This window comes from Stenella coeruleoalba (genome assembly GCF_951394435.1).
Source record: "Stenella coeruleoalba genome assembly, chromosome: 7".
NCBI classification, from domain to species: domain Eukaryota; kingdom Metazoa; phylum Chordata; class Mammalia; order Artiodactyla; family Delphinidae; genus Stenella; species Stenella coeruleoalba.
Window position 1 is genome coordinate 121,181,732 of NC_137153.1, and position 26,590 is coordinate 121,208,321.

The 26,590-nt window shown below is 52.9% G+C and overlaps 1 protein-coding gene across 2 annotated transcripts in view; it reads right to left on the reverse strand.

Annotated features, from left to right (window-relative positions):
* Positions 1-26,590, reverse strand: part of CAMSAP1 (calmodulin regulated spectrin associated protein 1) — a 55,281-nt gene that overhangs the window by 9,001 nt on the left and 19,690 nt on the right. For both annotated transcript variants that reach the window (XM_079927739.1, XM_079927738.1), the window contains exons 5-12: positions 17,864-17,944; positions 14,567-14,708; positions 6,143-6,282; positions 5,959-6,055; positions 4,294-4,450; positions 3,745-3,836; positions 3,117-3,201; positions 112-2,491 (exon numbers count right to left, since the gene is read on the reverse strand). In XM_079927739.1, the coding sequence (XP_079783865.1) occupies positions 112-2,491; positions 3,117-3,201; positions 3,745-3,836; positions 4,294-4,450; positions 5,959-6,055; positions 6,143-6,282; positions 14,567-14,708; positions 17,864-17,944 (3,174 nt within the window). The remainder of the gene's footprint in view (positions 1-111; positions 2,492-3,116; positions 3,202-3,744; positions 3,837-4,293; positions 4,451-5,958; positions 6,056-6,142; positions 6,283-14,566; positions 14,709-17,863; positions 17,945-26,590) is intronic.

A 26,590-nucleotide genomic window follows, 5' to 3' on the forward strand; every position in this document is an offset into this window, starting at 1 on the left:
TCTCCTCAGCCTCCACAGAAGAGGTTAGGTTCTCTGTGACGCCCTCACGACTAGGCCAGGGTGACGTGCCCGCCCGCCCGCCACGTGACACAGATGCCACCAGCACTTTACCTTGAAGAAGAAGCCGACCCCCGGCTTCTGGTCGCCCTCGCTGGCGAGGTCCGCGGAGCTGTGGCGGCCTTCCGTCCCCCCGTCATCGTCGGGGGCCTTCAGGTCGGAGAGGTCCACCTCGATGAGGCTAGCCTTGCTCCTCGGGGGCCCGTCCAGGGCCGCGCCCCCCTTTCCTGGCCCGCTGAGGGCGGCGAGCCCCGCCCCCCTCACGCCGTCTTCCAGAGCCTCCCTGAAGCCCATCTGTTCTGAGGTGACGCTGGCATCCCTGGGGGAGGCCGAGACAAATGTCCGCTGGTTGTTCTCATCGTGGAGCCTGTAACCGGCGAAGCAGCACTCCTCGTGGGGGTCACTCCCGGGGTCGGCGACCCCGTCCCAGCCCGGGTCAGAGGGCGTCCGGGGGGAGAAGGACCGTAAGCGAGGGGCGGCCTCGACGCCAGGTGTGAGGGCCTTGCTTCGGGAGGAACCCTGCGCTCGCTCCTTCGGCACCTTCAGCTCGGCCGGTCTTCCCGAACGGGAATTCCGACCCGGACCGAGCCGAGGGGCCTTGCGGTGGCCGGCCAGTGCCGTCGGCGAGAGCGGCTCGCCAAAGTGTATGGCCCCCTTGACCTTGGGTTCCTGGGAGCTGTTCCTGGGGCCCGGCGCGGGCAGCGTGGGGGACGCGAGCAGCAGCTGCTCCTGCTGCTGGGAGACCCTGAGGATGGCCTGCTGCAGCGTGCTGATGGTCTCGTTCAGCTTCTCAATGGACAGGTCGCACTCGCCCAGGTCCACGCCCACGTCCACGCCCTCGACGGCCTCCAGGAGCACCGCTGACAGCGCCTTGCTCCGCTCCAGCTCGGGGAGGGCGGCGGGGTCCTTGCGCGGATGCTGCTGGACCAGAGCCAGGTCCTCTCCGTCCAGGTCGGGGGGCCCCAGGAGGTCTCCCCTGCCCTCCTCCTTGCCAAGCAGGTCTCCTACCCGGGACACGCCATCGAGGTCGTCCCCGTTGTGCTGAGAGTGCCCTCCCGCCGAGGCCCCCGCTTTCAGTGGCCGAGGGGCGGCGTCGGCCCGGCCCCTCCTGACCACGTGCAGAAAGGCTGCCTTGCCCAGCTTCAGGCGCTGCCGCGCCGACAGCGCCTCCACCTTCTTCTTCTGCGCCTCGATGGCCCGGCGCTTCTCCTCCAACTGCATGTGCAGCTGCACCAGCTCGGAGGCCAGCAGGTTGGCCTGGTCCCCGCCCTGCCAGCTCGGGCTCTGCTCGCCCCTCTGCTTCCACGTGGTCAGCGGGGCCGGGCAGCTCTCCGAGGCGTCGGGCGTGGTCTTCTGGGAGCTGCTCGTGCTCGACTTGGTCTCGCAGCTGTTGAGCCTGTGAAGCTTCTTCTCGGCAAAGCTGGTCATCTTCACGCTCCCGCCGGCCACGGAGCCGCTGCTGAGCTGGCTCAGACACGGGCTGGAGCGGCCGCTGGCGTCGTCCTTGCCCTCGTGCTCCTTCACTTTCAGGTCCTCCTGCAGCTTCGCCGATTCCTCCTCCCCAGCGTACCCGGCCCCCAGCACGGGGCAGTCCTCGCCGGCGAAGGCCTGCTCGGCCCCCTCCAGGTCTGTGATGTCTGAGTCGGAGTCCTGCCTCAGGATGGCCCAGGCCTCCGGGCCAAGGGCGCAGGGGCTCTGCGCACAGCTCGCGGACAGCCTGCCCTCCACGTCCTCGTCGGCTCTGCCCAGGTGAAGGAAGAAGCCGTCGGCTGGCAGTCCCCAAGACGGCAGGCTGGAAACGCCGCCGGCCGGAGGCCCGCCACGGGCGTCCCCCGCTGCCTGCGGCCCCGCCTCAGTGGGCGCGGGGCCGAAGCCCATGGGAAGCTCTGAACAGGAGATGGGGGTGAAAGTCCTATTCAAGTCTCGACTGACGTGACTGCCAGGCGCCTTCTTCCGCCCAGGAGGCTGGTGGCCCTCGCCGGACCTCCTGGACGTGAAGCCCCTCGGTCGCCCCTCTCCGCACTCATCCTCCTTGGTGACCGCCTGCTTCTCCTTGGCTGGCCTGAGCACGGCCGGCATCAGTGGCTCCAGGAAGAAACTGTCGGGCTGACTTTCTAAGGCATCCGCCAGCCTCTGGGGAGACCTGGCACCTGCCATCAGGCCGGGCTCGGCACCCTGGTGAGCCGCATCCGTCCTAACGATGGCCAGGAGCTCCTCACCCTCGTCCTCAATACTGACATTGTTCAGGAGGCTTCTTCCATCGGTCCTGAGGGCTGCGGGCTGGGGCTGGTTCTGCGGGGTCAGATGAATGACACTGGATGCCAAGCTGTCCTTGCTGATGGAGCGGGCCAGGCTGACGCTGTCGCCAGAGCCTGGGTCCACGTCGCAGCTCGCAGCGTGATGGAGAGCAAAGGGCGCTGGCTGAGACGCAGGCCTGCAACGTGGGGAAAGAAGCCATTGCACACGCCACGTCCCCACGAGAGGCTACGCAAGCTCGTGAGTGACGAGAACGCGAGTTAAGAAGAGAGAATCCAAATCTTACACACGGGAGACTTAAACAAACCCTCTCCCGGGCAAAAGAAAACCAGAGAGCCTTTCAGTCCAGCAACTCTCAGACGCTCTGGCCCAGCTCCCCTTAAAGATGCTGGGGACCCCAAAGAGGTTTTATTTATTCATCAATATTTGTCACTTCAGAAATTCAAGCTGAGATCCTTTTAAAATGATTAAAAATTCCCGTGAGAAATCTATCACATGAGCAGTGGCCATATTTTCTAAAACAGACCAGTGCAGAGTGTGAACAGTGGGATCGTTCACATTCCTGCAGATCTGACATCTGGCTGCATGCTCGCGTCTGATCTGATTCAACCTGCTGTGGTCCCACACCTGGCGAGGCCCTGAGAATGGGAAAAGTAGTGACATCCCAGCGTTGTTACGGATATAATTCTGACCTCCAAGGGACTCCGTGGGCCCCAGGGGCCCTTGCACCACGTCTGGGGCACTGCTCTGTCAGACTAACGAACATGTCAAGTAGAAAGGTATTTGAAACGCGGGTGGGTCACCTGTTTTTTTTTTCTGTCCACGCTACTGATGCCCCTCGGGGCTGACCGTCGACTCGGGTTAAGGAATTAGATCGGTGTCGCTGGTCTGCAGTTGGAGGAAACAGTTTATGTTCAGCATTAAGTAACTGATTTTATATCATTTGAAATTCTGTCACTATAATAACCATTTCTCAAGGAAATGCACCATAACTCAGTACACCAAAACTGCTAAGGAAAGCAAGCAACCACAATACAAACATTTTTCGTAGTTTCGATAACAGGCAGTGTGTAATTCAACCGTGATCACGGTCATGAAAATAATCAGAGTTAATTACACGTCGATATCAATTAAATGACGTCAACGCCCATTGAGATAATGAGCAGATGTCAAGGTATAAGCTCTTGCCGCAAAAGACAACAGTAATTTTCTGTGTGCTCCGTGTGATTCCTTATGTCTCAGTAACATTTTCGCTGTAACGACTATGAATTCTAAGGTACGTCAATAAAGATCAAAACAAGCTCTGCCACAGTTTTCTCAACTCACATGACTACGCCATGGTGAGTCTATTTATTTTGAGAGCCATGATATTAAGGAACTCCAGCGAGAGGGATGGGAAACAGCCGGCAAAGGGGAGACGGCGCTCCTTACCAGCGGGGTCCTCTCCCTGCACTGTCTTTTGCTGTTTCTGTCTCAGTGGCAACAATGGATGCGATGGGCTAAAGGCAGAGGCCCCTTTCCCCCTAAACAGAGAAAGGATGGGAGAGAAAAATCACTACCTCACCAATCTTCGAGTTCAAAAACAAAGGCGTAAGAAGCTATGGAGACCATCATGAATTCACACGAACCTGTAAGAAGTTCACAGATTCCTTGGGAAAATTAATTATTATAAAAATGAACCAAAAATGTGCCAAGAACTTCAAATTTGGGATAAACATCCAAACTGCAGCTAGGGGACGTACTGACCTCTGGTTACGGCCTGTAATACAACAGGTTTCAAGTTTTCACAGTAAGTTCAAGTTCGCATTAAGGCTACCCTGCTCGCCTCCGGGGGAGCAGGGGCCACAGGAGGCCCTCTCACTACCTACTCCGCACAGGCCTGCCATCACCCCTGAGAAAAGGTAATCCCCACGGGAACTGCAAACCAGCAGGAAGAGGGAGGCCGGGTGGCGGCTCTGTCCCGAGAGCAGACAGACTTACAAGAGCTCAGGCTCTTCGAGGTGCAGGTGGTGCAGCTGCGTGGGGGGCTGCGGGTCGGCTGGGCTCGCCGCCGCGGGGCTGCCCAGGAAGCTGCGCTTGGTGGCGTTGGAGATGGGAACAGGAGGCCGAGTGCTTCGCGGGTGCGATACTGATTTAGCTGCAGAAACAATTTTATAGAAATAGTTACTGACACTTACAACACTAGCAAGAAGACTCTAAAATAAACCCGTTTTTATAAGCACCAAAGACCCAACTTTTTTTTACCTGAAACCAAAACTTCTCCAAAAAACTAAAATGGTTTCAAGGTCAACAAGTAAGTATTCTGTAATGAATATGACAGATATTATACCAAAATGAGTACTAAGGTCAAAAGACCAACACAGAGTAGAAGAGCGAGCACCGGGACTGGAGGCTGCGTCTGGACGACTAACAAGCGGCCTCGTCGCCGGGGCCCCGGGGGTGCAGCCACCAGGACGCCTTGCTGGCCAAACCCTCAAGGCGGCAGCTGCCTCAGCTGCAGAAAGACCTGGTCTTCTGAGCCCAGCCTGTGACTGAGCACCTCAGTGGTCACTTCAGCTCAGGCCCCCGTGGGGTCAGGTGAGGAGATCAGGTCCGGCCCGAAGCTCCCGTCTGAACAGGGACCCCGTCTCTGAGGCTGCTCCCCAGAAGGCTGGCCCAAGACAGTGCCAGGGACAGTCCCGGCAACAGGAACCAGACTCCAGAGCCAGACCGCTCACTGCCCAGGGGTCTTACGTGAGGGGAGCCGCCGAGGTTCTCAGGGGCAGGGGAGCACGCCTTGGCCACTGCCCCGAGCCCTGGCCGTCTGGGCGTCTGCTCTGCCGACGTGGCGGGGGTGTATCTGTGTGTCGCTTCTGTTTTAATCCCCGATAAGGCTGAGCATCCTTTCATGACGTTATTAGGCACCCGGAGTCCTGCTTTCACGAAGCACCTGTTCGAGTCTTTTGCTCTTTTTATTGGTTTGTCTTTTTCTTCTTTTGATATGTTCTGGACACTGTGTATCTGCTGTAGGTATACGACAAGGATCTTCTACCCCTGGTAGCTACTTGATTTCCTTTTTTTTTTTTTTACTCTTTTCATCATCTTTTAATGAAAAAAAGGTCTACATTTTAATGTGGCCAATTATCAGTCTTTGCCTCTGTGGCTAAGATTTTTATATTCTTTGTAAGAAATCCCAAGGACATGAAAACATTCTCGCGTATCATCTTCTTAAAGTTTTGGAGATTCTCAAGGCTGGCAGATCGTTTTACTCTGTGGTAAAACAGATCTTTTTCTGCCTTGTTTTAGGGGCAAAAAAGTCAAAGCTGTGGAGGGTGAGGATTGGCATCACGGACTAGAGCACTTCCTGCCCGAGGTCCGTCAGAACCACCCGGAACCTTCTCTCCAACGCCTCCTGCTCGCCCTTGGACCCTGACGCCACAGGGCCAGGACGGACCCCCAGCTCACAGTCTGGAGGGGCTCTGTGCGTGACCACCACGGCGCACCAGACAGCGGCCCAGACGGTGACACGCTCTGTCCTCCCAAAAGAAACCACTTAAACACCACTGTCGTACAAAAACCAGGAACCAGTTAAGCGCACCTGCTGAGTGCTGCGCCTCGACTCCCTTAGAGGAAACAGCCGTCACTTACGGAAAGTTTGTCACTCACCATCTTTCAGTTCCTGAACATCCCTGGGCTGAACAAAGTCTGGTTTGACATTCTCAAACCACCAGAAGAGCTCGGCAATGAAAACCATAACGTTTGGCTAAAAGGAAAACGAGAAATCAAGGACACGGTGAGGAGCTTATTCACACAGGGCTTTAAAAATATGTTTTTAATAAGTCATTATTACCTTCAACACTAAGGGAGCGTACAGCATGTCTTCTAGAGTGAGATAAAAGCACTTGTTCAGATACTCATTTGAGAATTCTCTCAGAAGCCGAATATTATACAGGCTGTCCGCCATCGACGTCACCTCTTTCAAGCATATATCTAACAGATAAAAAGAAAACTGCAATTTATTAGAAAGACATTCTGCTTCATGAGTGCGTGTGTACACATGCATACAATTTTCAACTGAAAAACAATTTAAATAAAGGTAGAGGTGATATTTAAAAAGGTAATAACATTAACAGATTTAAACACCACAACAAGTATCATAAATAATGTTAAACATAGAAAGAAAACACTCAAGAAAAAGACAGGAGAAATCTCCAGGACCTGAGTTTAATTGTTAGCATCTAAAAAGTACACAATAATTACCCGAACTTTTAAGACTGGGCTTCCAATAGCAATGGTAACAATCACCTTTCAGTTTATAAAGGACCTGGCGGCATAAGGCCACTTAACATTTAACCAAGCTCCTTTCGAGGGAGGTTATCTCCGTGGTTGGGGGAGGGGAGCATAAAACAGGAAGTGTCAGGCTTATCCACAGGGAAGCACGGGAACACTGCTAATCACAAAACTCAGGAGCTGTGCAGAGCACAAGTCCTCCTCTGCTGCTGTCTGCACCTGTAGCAGGACAGCTGCCCATTTTACGCTGCTCTGCAGGATGCCAGCCCCTCACCCAGAGAATTCCAGCGCAGACACCCACGCTGGGCGCTGAGCGGGCTCCGTGGGGGGAGGTGGGCCCGCCCTCAGCCAGGAACCACTGGAACACCTAGATACCACTCCAGACTGAACTGGAGGCAGCTATCCTGATGACTCAGCTCTGCCTGTAAATAAATAAACAGGACTGAGAAACACCACTTATTTTAAAATAACTTTACTCCTAAGAAGAAACCATTTTCAGCGATTCAGAAATCTCACGCGCACACGGGGTTCACAGCACCCGGGGTCTGCGCATGAACCCTGTCCCGTGCGGCGGCGCCCCAGCACTGCGAATTCTCAAGAGGAAAAGCTTCTCTAAGCTGAGTAACTGTGCACGTTTATATTGCTAAGAAATGCTTCTTTTTTAAAATTCAGATTATGAGACATGACAAATGTAAAGAACAGGCTCCCGTGTCCTCTCACCCCAGATGGGACGGACGTTAACGCCACACCTTCTCCGATCCAGGTCTTACTTTCTTTCAGTGACAGAGCATCACAGGAGGTGAAGCCCGCCTCCCCCCAAGGCAACCCCTCTCCTCAAGCCCCGGGACCTGGCTCGTGTGTGTGTCTTTACCACGTATGGTCTCTGCCCATAAATCATATCAACAGTGCGCTGCCGACCTGGCTGTCTTCAATTTACATTCATGACAACAAACCGCCTACCACGTTGCAGCCTGTTATCTTCCCCAAACTCGGAACTACGTTTCCAAATAGTTCTCCGCTGCTGTGGGCAGATTTCAGTCACTCACTTTAACAGCGATTTAGGATTCCACAATTTTCACTAGTACGTAAAATGCCAGAAAAGCCAAACTTGCATGCCGTCTGCGCTGGCGACCCTCCCAGAAGGGGCTGCAAGCTGTGCTGCCCACACCTGACCATCGCCTGGCCACGTCCCACCCCGCCGTACCCCCGGGCCTCTCAGCCGGGCCACCCCGCTGGGCCCGCTCTGCCTTCCTGCAGTGGTGCACCCCCTGCTGCTGCGGGCTCGCCCTGACCTCCTCCTCTGGGAGAAACCTGTTCTTGTTTTGCCTCTGGGCTGTTCATCCTTTTCCCGCTGATTTGTGGGAGTTCTTTTTGTATTATGGTTACAAAACAACTGACTGTGTGACGATCCTCTGTCCGTTTACATTTGCTGCAAACACTTTTTCATGGGTACGGCTTTTACCACTGAGTTTTGTCTGTGATGTTCCTCTATCACCACAGTGAATCTTAATATGGTTAAACACAGGAATCTTTTCTATTACTTGGCTATTTTGTAAGTTAAGTAATCCATCCCAACACCAATGTCATAAAAATATTTTCCTCTATTTTCTTTTCAAAGTTTTAAAATTCTGCTTTTCCGGTTTGTGTCTTTCATCCAAGGAAGAGTGTTTGGCTCATGTGGGGTGGAGTCTCACTGCATCTCCCCCCACAGATGGCACTTTGCCCCACATTCTGTGCTGGCCAGTCCCCCTTGCCCAGCCGTGGGCCACACCAGGCACTGGGGTCCCACAGAGAGTCACTGTTCGGACCTCTCTGCATGGCTCCCCTGCACTTAGCGGATGTAAAGTTAAACAAAACTTGGTCTTTGCAGAGCAAGTACCCCATGTTCCTCTTCTTCAAAATCACAACTTGTCTGAAATCTGGGACAAAGCAAGAGAACAATGAATGTCATGGATCATAACCCGTTGAGTAAAGTAAGAATCCACGAGGCCATCTTGATACAAATCACCGCGCGGATAAATAACGACAGAGGAGAGGAGAGCAGCCCTCTGCACAGGAGTGCTGACCCATCAGAGAACAAGCAGCAGAGCTAGAAACTCCCGACAGATGCCAATGCTGGGGTGAAAGCGCGACGAGAGACCAAAGCCACCCCCCGATCACTAGTCGGTCATAAAGCAAAGAGCGGTGATCTCAGAGGAGGAAGCCAGCGCACGCCACCTGAACCCAGGGACCATCCCTGCGGCATCATTCCTGCTGGAAACCCAGGCCCTGAAGGCCACCAGGAGGGAACGCCGGGCAAAGCCAAACAGGGGACAGGCAGCCAACTAAGCGACCTGCATGCCTGGAAAACGTCAAGGGCAAGAAGGGCTGAGAAAGGCTGGGACTCAGCTCCAGGTACAGGGAAGCAGAGATGGGACCCTCAACAGGGTGGTGATGCTGGGCCAGAGCCTGGATTGGACAGAAGAAAACAACACCAGGGGCGTCCCTGGCGGCACAGTGGTTAGGACTCCATGCTCCCCATGCAGGGGCCCAGGTTCAATCCCTGGTCAGGGAACTAGATCCCACACGCATGCCGCAACTAAGAATTCACAGGCCACAACTAAGGAGCCCGCCTGCCGCAACTAAGAGCCGGCACAACCAAATAAAAATAAATAAATAAATGATAATAAATAAATATAAAAAACAAAGAAAGAAAGAAGACCACAGCAAGCCCCACACCAAGTCTTCACACGGACCCAAACCTGCGACCTGAGACATGTGAAGGCCGCCACCCTGGGACAAGATCCACGGCGTGGACCCCATCAAGCCCACGGGTTCTGCTTCAGTGTTCAGAGACCTGGCCCAGACCTGGCCCAGACCCGCGCAGTCTGGGAAACACTTATAAAGAGCTGTCTGCAGACACGACGCTTTTGTTCATCCTGGTCACGGAGGTTTACCTAGATGGGCCAGCGAGGTGCTCTCCAGCTCACTGCTGCCCTCACCGCCCAGCACATCAGGCCAGTTCTCACACAGGCTGGGAGCACCTCACCGGCACCGTTGCATCCTGGCTCAATCCAACTGCGAGAGGCCTTGTCTCTGGCTCTGGGGCTCCTACGTTCAGGAGAAAGGCAGTACCACAGACCGCGCATCCCTCCCCGCTGTCGGTGCACAGAGGGCTCCTTGGGTGCAGACATTTCTCTAAAATCAACGCGCTGCTGCCCAAGGCCAGCGAAGGGCCCGTCAACTGGAAGGATCTGTGACCGTGACCCCGGGAGAGGTCCACTGAGCAGTTTTCTAGAAGTTGCTATCCAAGTATCCGTCAGTGACAAAATCAAATTGAAAACATAATTTCCCTGGGAATTCTTTTTTTTTAATACTTATTCTATCTATTTATTTATTTATTTGGTTGTGCTGGGTCTTAGTTGCAGCAGGTGAGCTCCTTAGTTGTGGCATGTGTGTTCCTTAGTTGCGGCTCGCCAGCTCTTTAGTTGTGGCATACGAACCCTTAGTTGAGCTATGCGTGTGGGATCTAGTTCCCTGACCAGGGATCGAACCCGGGCCCCCTGCACTGGCAGCGTGGAGTCTTAACCACTGCGCCACCAGGGCAGTCCCCTCCCTGGTAGTTCTTAAGCACCCTGCACAAGGGAACACAGTGTCCACGGAGCAGCCATGAGTCAGGCTGCCAGGAGCGGCCAGAAGTGGCAAAGCTCCCCTGAGACCTCGGCCTGGAGGACGCCGCCCATGGCTCCACGTTCCTGGCAGGGAGATGAGGTCAAACACGCTGGACTCTCCTCTTCTTCGTTACTACTTTTATGGGTAAAGCAGGGAGACCAGCACTCTTTGGGCAGGGCCAGCTGCTACTAGTTTTCACCTGGTAGGTTAAACTGCAGGTTTGAAGGTGTCGGGTGTCTTCATTTGGAAAAGGCCCCCTTCGCCCAGCCTGCATTCCCATCTCGGTCAGGTACACTGACCCGCGATCTTTCACGCAGCCCCCAGGAAGCCTGAGGACATTCTGCAAGTTCTCAGAAATTAGGGGTCAATTTCCTGACTGTAGTCGAGGTGAAAATCGCTAAGGAACAGTCCTTGGTGGGAACCTCCACCGACAGGCAGAGGCCGGGGAACGTGACTGGGTCCTGTTTGCGCAGTTATTGGGTATTTCTAGGGATAAGCTGTGCACGTTGAACAGGAAGGAGACAGGTGGATTGTTTCTAAGAGGAAATGCTTTTCTGTTAGGTGCATCCTGCGTTGAGGTTTCTGAGCCGGCACAGATGCCAACGCTGGAGTTTGGTTTTTTTGGATTGAAATCACTTGGGGAATTTTTTTTTTTACAATACTGGTGAATTTTGCTCTTTTTTTTGGCGGTACGCGGGCCTCTCACTGTTGTGGCCTCTCCCGTTGCGGAGCACAGGCTCCGGACGCGCAGGCTCAGCGGCCATGGCTCACGGGCCTAGCCACTCCGCGGCACGTGGGATCCTCCCGGACTGGGGCACGAACCCGTGTCCCCTGCATCGGCAGGCAGACTCTCAACCACTGCGCCACCAGGGAAGCCCGAATTTTGCTTTTTTAAAAAATACTTATTCAAGTGTGTGTTTTGTTTTGTTTTGTTTTTAACAGACAATCTTTATTAGGTGTGCACCTCCATCTTAGATCCTGTTGGAGATGCTGTTTTGCTGTTAGGTGGGTTAAAGGGTTAACCCTGGGTGAATTTGGTAATAAAAGGTTGTTGAAGTTTAAAAAAAAAAAAAAAAAGAATGTGTTTGTTCTCCAGTTATTCCCAACTAGCTCAGGGAGAAAGAGCACAAATGTGACAAGATGTAACGGCTGGAAAGTCTGGGGACAAGTATGCACCAATTCCTGCACCTTCTCTGTAAAAGTAAACTCACATCGAAATAAAGTCTGCAGGACTTCCCTGGCGGCGCAGTGGTTAAGAATCCACCTGTCAATGCAAGGGACACGGGTTGGAGCACTGGTCTGGGAAGATCCCACAGGCTGCGGAGCCACTAAGCCCGTGCGCCACAACTACTGAAGCCCGCACGCCTAGAGCCCGTGCTCCGCAACAAGAGAAGCCACCGCAATGAGAAGCCCGTGCACCGCAACGAAGAGTAGCGCCCGCTCGCCGCGACTAGAGAAAGCCCACGCGCAGCAACGAAGATCCAACGCAGCCGAAAATAAAAATAAAGTCTCCAAAACAACCATTTTGTCCCTTTGGCCTCCAGTCTTCCACATGAATTTTACATTCCCTTGTCAGTTTCTGTAAAAAGGACTCGCAACAACTGCATGAACAATCAGGGGACATCACAATGTTTATACTGCTTCTTGGCATCTAAGAATATAGTTTAAATCCCACCTGACGGCAGAGTTCACGATTTTTCCCACGGTCCCACATCTTTTTGTTGCGTTTATTCCCCAGCACTACAGACAGGTCTTCTGTGGGTCCCAACACTCACCAGGAGCTGGCACCGTGCGCGGGGCAGGTGCACAGAGTCACCCTGCCAGGGCTGGGGCTACGGCACCCCCTCCCGTCCCCCTGACTGCAACAGTCCGGGGTCGAGAACCTCTGTGGGGTCAGAGCACGTCAGCGGCAGGCCAAGGGCATCCGTCACAAACGGGCAGTGGCTTCTAACAGACCTTGGTCTGTGCCTCCTGAGATGAACAGGAGAACACGCTCAGCCGTCCAATTCTTGTTTTCTAGGACTTTACACAGGATTTTCAACCCATGTTAAGAAGGAAAGAGAGCCTATGCCCTTCCTCCCATGCTCTGCTCCTCGTGCCGGAATAACCCCGGCAAAGACGGCCTGCACGTCTGCTCTGGAGCCCTCCCGGGACGCCTGGCTTGGCCTCCTCTGCACCCCTCTGCTCCGCTCCTTCACCAGGTGGCTTGTCCAGAGCCCAGGCGGGCCGTCCTCTTCAGGACGGAACCTGCAGTTCAGCCTGTCTCCTCCATGTGTTGGGGTGATTTCTGACCAGAGGGGAAAGACTACTCTTAATTTTTCTTCCTTCAGCTGTTTTGGGTTTATTTCTATGTTCTTTTCGAATGCGCTGAGATCAACCTGGTTCATTAATTCTTAAATTCCTTACTGTCCAGACTGCACTGAGGCGACGGTTCCCTTCACCCGTCACTCTGAGCTGCGTCCTGTGGGTTCTGGCACGTACGTCGTTCATCCATTTAATTCAACAAACCTGATCACATTTGTCCCAGACGCTATTTTAGACGGTTGGGATGTATCAGTGAACAAACAGATAAAAACGCCTGCCCTTACAGAGCTCCCACTAGAAAATTCCACTGTAATTTCTACTTTGATCCATGAACTATTCTGAAGTATCTTCTTTGGTTTCTAAGCACTAACAATTTTAAAGGTTTGGAGAAATACGCTGCACGTTTTTGTTACTGACTTCTCGTTTTACTGTGTTGTGAGGAACTATCAATTCTCTGCAATCCGTCGAGGTTTCTTCCGTGGCCTGAATCAAGCCCACTTTTGTAAAGGCCTCCAGGCTTCCTCGTTTTAAAAGAGCACGACCCCTACGAGCTGGTGCACTGGGCCCAGCCTGCGTCCGTGTGTTCAAGGCCCCTCTGGCCTCACCCTGCCCTCCCCTGCTTCCTCAGCCTGGTCCCGCAAGGCAAGTCGTGAGCCTGGCTCCAGTCACTCCACCCTGTGGTTCTGTCGTTTTTAAAGCCCCGTTTTGACGTTCCGCTATTAGGTGCAATGAGCTTCGGTGGGTTTTCCCTTCCTCGGTAGCACAGGCTCTCTGTCCCTCGTAGCTGTTTTTGTCTCGAGGCCCCGGAGGACAGGTTAGAGACAGGCTGGACGAAGCCCGAGGCAGGACTGCCTACCCACACACGCAGTGGGCGGAGGGCCGAGGGGAGGGAGCCCCGCGCGCTCGAGCGCCCCACACGTCGGCATTTTAAACACTCTGCGCTCGCATTCAGGGCTCTTCCTCACCCAGGTCGGTCCGCGGCGCCTGCCGGCTTGGTGGTGGCAGGGCCCCTCCTCTGCGGGTCTGGCGGACCCTGGCGGTGGCTGTGCTCCCACACGGCAACACTCTGCTCTGACTCCCGCCAAACGAGTCCTGGACCCGAACGAACTCGCCTGGCAGCTCACTTCCTCAGGAACGACCTCCGCCTCCGCCGCGAGATGAGCCTCCTGGTCTTCCCTGGCCGCGGGGGAGCCTCCCCAGTCCTTTCCAGGGCCCCGGTTACAGGTCTCAGCGGCACACGGCCCAGGCCGCACGGGGACAGAGGCCTAACGGACCTGGGGCCAGCACGTGCCAATCTGGGGGTTTTCAATCACAGATGGAGACCCCCTCCTGGAACCTGAGCCCCCCTTTCTTTCAAGGTCAGCTGTGTGCTTTAGAAACTACAAAACCCAGCACTTCTGCACTTGGATCAGAAGCAGGACCGACGTCAGCTCAGCACCGGCAGTGACTCTGACAGACACTCTACGTGCGGCCGGCGGTCAGGGCATCTGTGGGCCTCACACCTCCCTCCCCCAGAAAGAAGAGGACTCAGCAAAACCTACATCAGAGCTCCTGTCCGCACGGCCCCGGACAGGTGTCCGGCGCCATGCTGCTCACGGCATCACCCGCACCTCTCCCCGCGGCCAGGCGTGAGCACCTCAGAGACGCACGACACGGTGATACCAACACCAAGCACACGAGTCACTCACGGCTTGGCAACAGACGGGTCTGCACTCATTTTCCTAAACCACATTCTAGATGTTTTAAATCAACTAGAGTAGGGCTGACGAGCTCTCAACTGTTCTGAGACTGAAGTACAGTCACCAATACTTAACACGTTACCCAAATATTTCAAAGTCCCATTTCACCCCGGAGAAAACTGGTGGAGGCTACCGACAAGCACGCCACCGTCAGAGCTGCCCGCCTCTGCACCTCCCCGGTTGGCACTAAGGACTCAGGGCGACTCCCCGGTGTTCTGACTGTTTGCATCAGAGCATCCTAACAGCCTCCTGAGCCTCAGGTCCATTCCAGAGGCACGTGCTCCACTCACCGTCCAGCTTCATCTGCTCCGGGCAGTAGTAGTGGACCACGGCCAAGAGAGCAGCCCCGTGGCTGCCGTCCCGCATCAGGTCCTCCAACAACGGGAAGTAGGGTGGCTGCCTCGTTGACAGGTGCTCTCGGCGGTAGCGCACCTGCGGTGGAGAAAAGGGAAAGGGTCACTACGCGCGAGGTGCCGTCACTGCTGCCTACGTCACAGGCAGGCCGTCAAATCTAGAGTTAACAGGAGTCCTGCGGGACGACGTTTAGAACAACGGCAATCACGTGGGAAAGCCCCAAACGTCTGGCTTGCACAGTCCGCCTGGAACGTATGTCACGATCCAGGGAACTGGGCTTCGTGGCCACACTGGGTGACAGCAGTTAGTCGCTAATGACACCCGGCCGTCTCACTCTAAAGGGCCGGGCACACCCAGGGCAAGGAAGCAGGACACACGTCTACACTGCCAGAGGCCGCGCACCATCAGCGGATGAGAAACAAGTTAAACGGCGAACAGCCTACGCTGGGAAGACCCACGTTACTGTTACTTTTCTCAGATTAGCAGCGTTAACCTTGGCCACTGTGAAGAACACGAAGCAGCACTAACAGAGTTTGAGAAAATACCCAAAACCAGGTTAGACGGAATGTCGTCTCATCCGTCAACCAGCCCCTCCGTCAGTGCACCGAAGCGTCAGGAACCTGAGTGCTGTAAAAAACAGGCATTCTTCAAGGTTTCTGTGCTTCTGCCTTTACAGGAAGCCACGTGCACGGTGCTCTCCCCGCGCCCCTGGGCACTGCCCCTGGAGCTGGGCCTCGCTCACGAGCACAGACACACAGGCCGCCAGGGGACCACGTCCTGTGGCACAGGTGAGCCTGGCATTTCCTGCAGCCGCGCCTTCTCCAGGGGAGGAGAACACAGTGCCAGCTCGAGGGAGAAAACCCGCCACCCGTGCTGCCCGCTATGGACCTCCGCGAGCCGTGCAGGAGAGTCAACCCAAAGGCAGGCGCCCCGGCAAGAACGCAGTGTGCGCACAGCGCAGGGCACTCAGCGCCGGCATCTGCACAGAACACGCCTCACCCGTGCACGTGCAACGCACGCCACTAACACTGGCCTCGACATGGACTTTAACTTGTTTCTCGGGCCGCCGTGCCCAGGGGCCAGCCTTGGGGCTCCCGCATGCAGAGCCCGAGGCGCACGCCGGGCCAGGTCTCCACACACACAGACAGCGCGCGGGCCGAGCACGGCATGCAGGGAAGCGGGTGGTTTCGCGGCTGAGGGTGGATGGTGTGCGCTTGCATCAGGGAAAGTGCTGAAGCCCTGGGTCGGGGGAGCCGGTGCCACCCCTCGAGGGGGCCCCAGCAGCCTAACAGTCACCCCGCTACCGACGAGCCAGACATGCGCTCAGGCAGCCACGGTGGCCAACTGCTAGGAGGAAACCTACAGGCGCTCTGCTCTCGGCCACATTCTCCAGTTTTTACACGAGTCTCATCTGAAACCCCGCTTCCGGGAGGACACCTGCATCTCTGACTGTGTCCTCACTACAGCTCGTAACTGCTTTTAGCAGTTCTCTCTTTGGCCTTCAGTTTTCGAGAAGTTAAGAGATACGTAAATATGCATAAAAACGCTTACCCCCTCTTTGCTATTAATATATTTCAAAGAGAAGCAAGATTATCCATCAGCTACAAAGCAGACCATATCACTGCTCACGCAGATCCCACTGACAGTTTTACATCCACAGTATCTCCTTTATGATGGAATTCTAAGGATAATTTGATCCAAGTAATTAAACTAAAGGATCAGGCAAATAAAGGAGTCTTCAAAAAGATTTGTTCTCCAAAACTTCATTTTAAAATGCACCACTTGGAGCACCAGGTATTTTTCCGTGGGAAACAGTGTAACGAACTGGTCCTGCTTCCAGAACAGGTCCCCAGGTGGAGCACAGCCTGAGCTGCAGACCGAATCACCACGGACCGTAACGTCAGGAAGGACAAATCCAAAGGGGAACTTAGCAAATTGGATGATTTGCCATTCCTGCTGGCACCTATCAGAAAGGAGAGTACAGCCTGTCACTGACCTTGAAGTTCGTCACATAAAGACGTTAACTATGTGTCCGAAGAAGAAACTGTCTGCAAGTCTACCTAAGAAACTGGGCGAAACCACACTCGGGGTGCTGGCTACGAAATGCACCTTAGGGCTCCAGAGGGCCTCGTTACCGTCTACTCTGCCCAGAACCGGGCCATCACTGCCCCGCGGGAAATGCAACAACACCACCAAGGAGGACATTCAGACAAACAGTCACGAGCAGTCTGTAATGGAAGCAAGTGGTTGCGGCGGGACGGCCGTCTGGACGGCAGCTGGGCGCACGCGCGGAGCTCACTTACGGGCACTAGCTTCCAGTACCACTTGGAGGGAGACTGCTCGGGAGGCGAGGGAAGGAAGGCAGGAGAGGAGGTCAGCGCGGCAGGCGCACGCGTGGACAGACGAGACACACACCTGCACACCACGTTCACACGAGAGGCGGGGCGTCCCTCTGCGCTAGCAGATGACCGCAGGGGAAGCTCCCAGGCACCTCTACGACACTGGCCTCTGCGGGAGCAAAGACTACTCTGGAAACTCCGCACGGGCCGGGCACCAAAAAGGACAGGAGCCAACCGCCATTCGGGGAGGGGCTCAGCGAGTCGTCCACGCCCATCTGAGGAAGGGGGGTGGCTCACGGAAGCGTGGCCGGGGTGAGGTGCTCACGGACAGCATCCCCGGGGTCCAGGTAAGAGAGGGGAGCAAGGGGACAGTCGCTCACCCCGCAGCCCAGGGGCCCGCAGCCCAGGCCAGGCCACGTCGTACACGCGTTTGAAGAACATGGATTCAGTCACACACGTGCTCAGCCAAAAAATATAATAATAATCAGGTCACACAGGACGTTAGTGGCTCATTTCACTGGACACGTGACATTTACCCGCCTGAATCCCACACCGGGCTCACAGTCCGTGAGGGCTCCAAGGGGACCCCTGGCTGCGGGCAACCCCCCCACCCGCCACGCTGACTTCACCCCGGGTGACCCTACGTCCCTTCCTCTGGAGCTTCCGACACCTCCCACCTCTCCCCCACCCTCCCAAGTTCAACACTAGGCTGCCCCTGCCTGGGAGAAAGGGCAGTGGGCCACCGCGCCCTCGCCACCGGGGCCGGGGCCCAGGGCACTCGCTCCCTGCTTGGTAAGAACAACGAACAAGCACAGAGCACACACAGACACAGTTCTTTAAAACGGGAGCAACGCTGACTTGGTGCGTTCCAGAGAAGTGAAATTTACCCTTTACCTTTTGATGAGCTGGACTTTCCAATAACTGCTGTTTTAACTTAACTTCTTTCTCTGTTATCTCTCTCATTTTAAGATTTACCTAAAGTAGAAGAAATTAAATGCATTAAAAAGGCAACTGAAATTGATTTCCAACAGTGGTGTGTACATCCTTCCAGCACCCACCTTACTTGTTTGAACTCAGGCTCTTAGATGCAGGTAATATTTAGACCCGTGACACGCATGCAGAAATACATGGGTTCCCTGTGACCCGTGATTCGACACAGAGAGCAAGGAAGGCCCTCACGCCCCACAGCACCCGCGTGATGCTTTCCACCTCATGACAGGATCGGCAGCCTCAGAGCTGAGTGTCCCCGGTGCACGGGCAGCCCAAGTTCGCCGCCACTATCAGCGAATGCTGCTGATAACATGGTCTGGCTGAAAACCCCCGAAGTAAACAGGTGCTCGCACATTCCCTGACCACCAAAAGAGCGCTAAGAACTGTCATGAGACACTCGTAAACGATTAATACAACTGCTCGGAAACGATCAAAATTGCAATTATAAAGTAATAGCGTGGAGAAAAACACTCATCAGTGTTAACGGGGACATGGTCAAAGCTATAATCAGATGAAATGCCACAGAACTGAATGTCTTCTCATTAAACAAGGATAAAGGTAAGTGAAATCATGCACATCAGATCAAGAATGTAGAAAATTTGTTTTTCAAAAGAGAAAGACAAAAGAAAAATCAACGTTGATAAGTTTTAAAATAAATGAATCAGGGCTTCCCTGGTGGCACAGTGGTTAAGAATCCACCTGCCAATGCATGGGACACAGGTTCGATCCCTGGTCCGGGAAGATCCCACATGCCGCAGAGCAACTAAGCCCGTGCATCACAACTACTGAGCCTGCACTCTAGAGCCCGCGAGCCACAACTACTGAGCCTGCAAGCCACAACTAACTGAAGCCCGCGTGCCCAGAGTCCGTACTCCATAACAAGAGAAGCCACCGCAATGAGAAGCCCGCGCACTGCAAAGAAGAGTAGCTCCCGCTCGCCACAGCTCGGGAAAGCCCGTGCGCAGCAACAAAGACCCAACGCAGCCAGAAAGTAAACAGATAAAATAAATGAATTAGAATAGATGGACGGATGGATAAGTGATAAAGCAAGTACTGTAAAAAATGTTCACTGTAAAATCTAGGTGGTGGATACAGGGTGTTCTCTGTATAATTCTGTCAACTTTTCTGCATGTTTAAAATTTTTCACAATAAAATACTAGAAGTTAAAAATTTTAGAAAATTTGTTTCTGCCATAAACTAGGTACCTTCCTAACATGGAAAGGATTTTCTGATTGGATTGGTGGTGCTATTAATGAATGTAATCTTTGATACTATATCGTGAAATGTGACATTGGGAAGATCAATACAAGTCAGCAAAACAATGTTCCCAACGACAAGGCCTCACAGAATCGTGAGTAGCAGGACCAGGAAAAATGTAAGAAAGGTTTCACTACAACAGAGTACAAAAAGTGCACTGGGGGCTTCCCTGGTGGCTCAGTGGTTAAGAATCCGCCTGCCAATGCATGGGACACAGGTTCGATCCCTGGTCCGGGAAGATCCCCCGTGCCGCAGAGCAACTAAGCCCGTGTGCCACAACTACAGAGCCTGTGCTCTAGAGCCCGTGAGCCACAACTACTGAGCCCACGTGCCACAACTACTGAAGCCCGCGCGCCTAGAGCCTGTGCTCCGCAACAAGAGAAGCCACCGCAATGAGAAGCCCGCACACTGCAAGGAAGAGTAGCCCCTGCTCATCACAACTAGAGAAAGCTCCCGTGCAGCAACAAAGACCAAACGCAGCCAAAAAAAAAAAAAGAAAAGAAAAGAAAAGTTCACTGGGCTAGTATCTAGATTATATAACAGAATCGTTGCAACAATAAAAAGAGTAATAATCCAATTTTAAAACGGGCAAAGGATGTGAACAGACATTTCTCCAAAAAAGATCTACAAATAGCCAATAAACACATGGAAAAAGGTTTCCCATCATTACTATCAGGGAAATGTGAATCTAAACCACAATGAGATACCATCTCACACCCTCCAGAATGGCTAGAATCAAAAAACCAGAAGATGAGTGTTAGCAAGGACGTGGAAAACTGGAAACCTCTGGTGCTGCTGGGGGAATATAGACGGTGCAGCAGCCGTGGAGACAGTCTGCCAGCTCTTCACAGAGTTAAACACAGAGTTCCTGTACGACCCACCAATTCCACCCCTAGATATAAACCCAAGAGAAGTGAAAACACAGCCACACAAACACTGGTACTTGAATGTTCACGGCAGGAGTCACGATAGCCAAAAAGTGGAAAACACACATGCCCACCAGCTGAGGAATGGCTAAACAAAACTCAGCATATCTATACGACTGAGCGTTACTCAACCATAAAAGGCATGTGGTACTGATAAGTGCCACAACACGCATGAGACGTGGAAATATGCTACTTGAATGAAGTCAGAGACAACAGGCCACGTACTGTAGATTTCATTTAAATGAAATGTTCAGAACGGCCAAATCCAGAGAGACAGAAGGCAGAGGAGTGGCCACCAGGGGCTGACGGGGAAGGACTGCGGATGGCACCAGCGTCTCTTTCTGGGCATGATAAAGATGTGTGCGACTGGTGGTGGCAGCTGCACAGCCTGGTGAGTGTCTTAAAATCCACTGAACCACACACCTTAAAAGAGTGAGTTTTACAGCATGTGAATTATATCTCAACTTTTTAAAAAAGTTAATTGGTGGGCTTCCCTGGTGGCGCAGTGGTTGAGAGTCCGCCTGCCAATGCAGGGGACACGGGTTCGTGCCCCGGTCCGGGAGGATCCCACGTGCCGCGGAGCGGCTGGGCCCGTGAGCCATGGCCGCTGCGTCTGCGCGTCCGGAGCCCGTGCTCCGCAAAAGGGAGAGGCCACGACAGTGAGAGGCCCGCGTACCGCAAAAAAAAAAAGTTAACTGGTAACAGTTTCAAATTCCATATTTCAAATAGCCTTCAAGAAACTACCACTTGTCAAGTTTTGGTATAGAATCAAAAAGAGATGTGCATAACTATCTGAGGAGATTATGAAAGCACTGTCCCCTCGTCAACTACGTATCCACGTGAAACCAGACTTTCTTCCTTTACATCAATAAAAACAACATATTGTGGCAGATGAAATGCAAAGGCAGGTAAGAATCCAGCTGTCTTCTGGTAAGCCAGACATTAAAGAAACTTACAAACTGTAAAACACCACCACTTGTTCCATTTCTGAGAATACAGTTATTTTTCCTTAAAAACACATCGCTTACATTAACATGGAATGAGCTGTTACTTTTAAGTGAATTAATAAATATTTTTAAATGTTCCTGTTTTTAATTTCTAATACAGTAAATATTGAGAGATTTTCTAAAAATTCTTTGAGGGCCACGGTATTTAAGAGCGTAAAGGGGTTCTGAGACCAAAAGGTTTGAGAACTCTTCATCTATACAAGGGAATGAAGAGCAATAAAAATGGGAAATATGTGGATAAATATTGCTAACCATTTTTAATTACTTTAAAAGATAACTGGCTGCTGAGGGTGAAAGTAACTTATCTGGGGCTGTAATGAAATGAATGACAACAGTGGCACAAAGGCCAGAAGGGGAAAAGACATTTCTGATCTTATCTGTGAAATGCTATCACTTTATTTGAAGGCAGACTATGAAAACCTGAAGATGAAATTTGTGAACCCTAAAGCAGTCCCCCCAAAAAATACTGGAGATGAAATGGAGTAGTAAAAACGCCGAATCCAAAACACGCCAGAAGAGAAGGAAGACAGAGAAAAAATACAGAAGGGAGACAAGATGCAAAACCCAGACGTCTCCATAATCACATGAAATGCAATTAAGTTGAACACTCCAATGGTAAGGCCCAGGTGGAAACTCGCTTTAAATAGAAAGACAAGTCGTGCACACACTGGCCATGCCGAGGCCGGAGGCAAGGACTGTCACCTGTGATAAAGAGACATTGCACGACCACAAAAGGACAGAAAAATCCTAAACACGTATAAATGTAACAACAGACTAAAAATACACAAAGCAAAATCTGACACAACCAAAAGGTTAAACAGACAAAATCACTGCTGGAGATGAACTCTCCTCCCTGGGTGAGTGACTGAGACTCCAGCGACGCAAACGCCCCCAAACCAACCTGCACTGACACTCACAAAGTACTCCCCTGACAACAGCAGAACACACGGCTCCTTTTCAAGTGCACACGGAACACTCTGTAAGACCACGCAGTGGACCACAGGTCTCGATACATCCAGAGGACTGAAATGAAACCACACAGACTACGCTCTCTGACCTCGACAGAATTCGAAACCAAAACACTAAGGTACCTAGAACCACCCCACCTCCACACGTATGAAAACTGAACTACAAACTTCTAGATAATCCATTGCTGAAACGAGAATTCGCAACTGAAACAAAATATTTTAGAGAATGAAGGAAACCACCACACGTAGACATGTGCACCGTGCAGCTAGAGCACTTGTATCCACTTTAAATGTTTATGTTGAAATGCAGAAAGGCGTAAGAGGACTGATCTTCTACCCTAACGAACTAGAAGGGAGAGAAAAATACATTCAAAATAAACAGAAAGAAAAACAATAAAAGCAAGAGGAGGAATTAAATAGAAAATTGGAGAAAGCAACAAAAACCAAAAGAAGGTTTTTTAGAAGATTAATGAAGTTGATAAACCAGACCAACAAAGGGAAGAAAAAAAGAAATTACAGAGCAGGAAACAAGAGGGGACATCACTACAGATCATAATACACTAAAAGGATGATAAAGAAATATGAATATGCCAATAGAGTCAAAAATTTAAATAAAATTGACAAATTCCTTAAAAGTCACAAAATTAAACAGAAATCCTAAACACCTCATAAGTACACTAAAGAAACTGAATTCATAATTAAAACCCTCCAAGAAAACTCCAGGCCCAGATGGCTTCACCAGTGACTCCAACAAAGATTTAAGGACAAAATAATACTAGTAATACTAATAATACAAAAAGTGTTTCACAAAATGAAGGAAGGAATACTTCCCAGCTCTTTTTTTGACACCTGCATTATCCTGACACCCAAACAATAAAAACACATTACAAGAATATATACCTTGGAAAGCACTGGATCCCTAAATCTTTACACACATAAAATATCCTTGAAACTCATTAAGACAAACCACCTCATTAAAAATTGGGCAAAATACGTGAACACCTAACAAGATACACAGAAACATCTTTAGTCATTAAAGAAATGCAAATTAAAACCATGACATACCTCTACACATCCACCCAAACGGCCGAAACCGGAAGACTGACGATACCAAGTGTCAGCGGAACGTGGAACACTGGAATTCTCCTGTCTCGTGAGTGGGAGCCTAAGATGGCACAGTCACTTCAGAGAACACTTGGACAGTTTCTTCTAAAGGTAAACTGATCGTCATGGGACCCAGCAACTCACTCCTAAGTATTTACTCAAAGAGATGAAAATGTATCCGCACATCAAGACTTGTGCACAAATGTTCCCAGAAGCTCTATGCGTAACAAACAAAACCAGAAGCAACCCGAGTGCCCATCAACAGGTGAACGGATGAACAAGCTGTAGTGCCTTCGTGCCGTGGAACCCGACCGAGTCTCAAAAGCACCAAACTACTGATGGACACGATGACGTGGATCAACTTCAAAAACACGGTAGTCGGTGAAAGACGCAAAGAGTACCTACCACGTGACTCCACCTAACTGCAACGAGCGCAGAGGAACCGCTTTTGGACGACGGAAACGTCCCTTGACTGCGAACGCTAAACGTATGTAGTCACTTGTCGACACTCAAGGGACTGGGTCCATTTATCGTATACAAAACATGTTTGGGCAAAGCTGGGGAGTTTTTTTTAAAAAGACTCAAGCTACTGGCTGGGCGTCCATAAAAAATAAAGAGCCAGAGCAAGACGGTTCGCGGGAAAACTCCCGGGACACAGAGGAGACCCAGCCACACTCACACGGGCGAGGACGCCGGCGGATGGCTCGGGCGGCCCCAACCCCAGGGAGCGACTTGGGCCCCCAGGGTGACTGATCACCCGAGGAGGGAGGGGCTGGTTCAGAGGGCGTGGTGTGGGAAGGGTAAGCTGCGGCCTTTCTGAGCAGGGCCGGGGGTGCACTGCAAGGACGCGCTCCCCACACGACGCACAGGCCGGGGCAGCAGCTGGACTGGCCCAGTGCCAAGCGGAGGGGTCTCTAAGCGTCTCAGGTGGCAGGCGTGCCATCCAGTCTGCAGCAGGACGGGCCCCAGATCGATGCCACCCAGCAAGAGAAACTCAGAGGCCACCTGACAGGCCTGCCCTGAGAATCCAGAGACGCTGACGGGGATGAGGGCGCCCGCACGCGGAGCCCAGCGTGAGAAGCGGCCCCCTGGACAGACCCCACAGGAGAAAGGCAGGCCGGGGCGGGTGTGAGGGGGCTCACACCTGCCTCAGGTGTGCGCACACAGCCGCGATCCTGGGAACACGGAACCTAGGGACAGAGTTTCCAAGAGACTTCAGCTCTTGTTAGACATCTAAGATTGACGCTGAAGAGAAAACTCACCAACGTCAAACCTCCCCAGAGCCCAAACCTCATTAAACGTGCAGCAATTTTCTGTGGAGAGAGGATGGAGGGAAGGTCTCCAGGCCCGGCTGGAAGCCTGTCAGGCGACAGCGTCCACAGTGGAGAGGCCGCGGGGAGCTAAGGTCCCATCACAGCTCAGGGAAGGCACGTGAGCAGAGACCCTCCGAAGGCACAGAGGCGGGAGCACGTCTCACCCTGCACCAGAGGATCCTCCCCTGAGAGGAGCCCCAGGAAGGAGCGACTGCGGGGATCCCGCCCTTGACGGGACCCTGGGGAGACCCTGCAGGACAGCAGCGGGTGCAGAGGCCAGAGCACCCACCTGAAGGAAAAGCCTCCTAACTGAGAAACTGAAACTCACACGGATGCTAAGGAAACAGCGAAACACGGAGCACGTGGAATAAAAACATAAATGCTGGGCAAGCGCAAAAGGATCATGCAAAGCTGAAGCCAGCATTAACTCCTGGGAGAATGGAGCGCGGCACGAGCAGGGGCGCGAGCTGGGACAAACCCACACACTGTCAGCACAGCGTCAGGTGCGACTGCGGACCCGGCCAAGGCGGCCACGTGACCACGCCGAGCGGTGGGGACACCTGTCACAGCAGCAAGTCAGGAGGCGGTGTCCACACGGCGGGGACACCACATGGGGGCAGAAGACACAGCGGTGCTGCCGGGCCGGCCACCAAGTCCCAGGCAAACAGGCCACGAGCACCCGGGACGCGCCGATGAACACACGGCAAACACCCTGGAAACGGGAGGGTCCTGGGCAGGAAGGGGAAGGCACGTTCCCCCACCCCTACCCGAAGAACCCTGGCCAAAACGAATTACCCAAAAGGGAGAAAGAGAGCCAGACATACACTCTCTTCCTTAAACTTCAACTTTATCAGCGAGTGAAGCAGTAACAGTAAAAGGGGCTAATTTTCACCTCTCAACTCGGCAGGTTTGTGTTTTGTTTGTTTTCTTTTGCGGTATGTGGGCCTCTCACTGTTGTGGCCTCTCCCGTTGCGGAGCGCAGGCTCCGGATGCGCAGGCTCAGCGGCCATGGCTCACGGGCCCAGCCGCTCCGCGGCACGTGGGATCTTCCCAGACCGGGGCACAAACCCGTGTCCCCTGCATCGGCAGGCAGACCCCCAACCACTGCGCCACCAGGGAAGCCCGGCAGGTATTTTTTAATACTATCCAGTATATGAGAAGACACAGGCAGAAAAAACACTTACACAGACTAAACAGTACGAGAAAAACGGTACAATCTTTATGGTCAGAATTTGGCAAAAACTAATCAAAAGCCTTTAAAAATGAACCTCAGCTTAATCTCAACCACTACCCACCAGGAACATGTGGGCGGAAGTCACCAAGATGCTCAGGGAGACGGCTGCTTATTGCGGGAGGGGACAGCTCGGCCCCGACACGTCGAGACCACGGCAGGCGGGCGGGCGGCCTCAGAATGGCCCGAGCCATACTCACCGCATCTCACCAAACGCAAAGCTCAGCCTACGGTCAAGTGCCTGGAAGACCCCAGCTGCGCCTTAAGTATGGAGGCTACACCCAGATAAATACAAACTACGGCAAGTTAGTACACTTCACTGCAGAGCACTACGTGTGCAGGTGGCAGGGCCATGGGGAAGTTTCGCTTTCTTCTGTTGCTCATCCGTGTTTTCTAAATGTCTATAATAACCATGCCATTCCTTTGATAAGGGGGAAAGAATCAATACAAGCTGTTAAAGGAAAAGGAAAAGAAAATCTGAACCTGTGGCCACAGGAAGGGAGCTCAGGCTCGGATCACACCTGGGCTCCCGTGGAAATATCACTTCAGAACATCATTTTTTTAACCAAATCCCCGTGGGACGCTTCCCGCATGTACTACTATGTGAAGCCAGGGCACAAGGACGAGGAGGTGCCGCCACCGGGACGCGACCTCGTGGCCACCGGCCAGCTCCCGAGTCCCACCGGGGCCAGAGGCTCCACAGGAGTCCTGGAAAAACCCTCCACCTCACTGCGGGGTCAGAGGGTGAAGGCGGTCTGCTCATCCACTCGATGCCCCGGACCCACACGAGGGAGGAAACCAAGGAGAGAGCAGGGCGGCATCGCC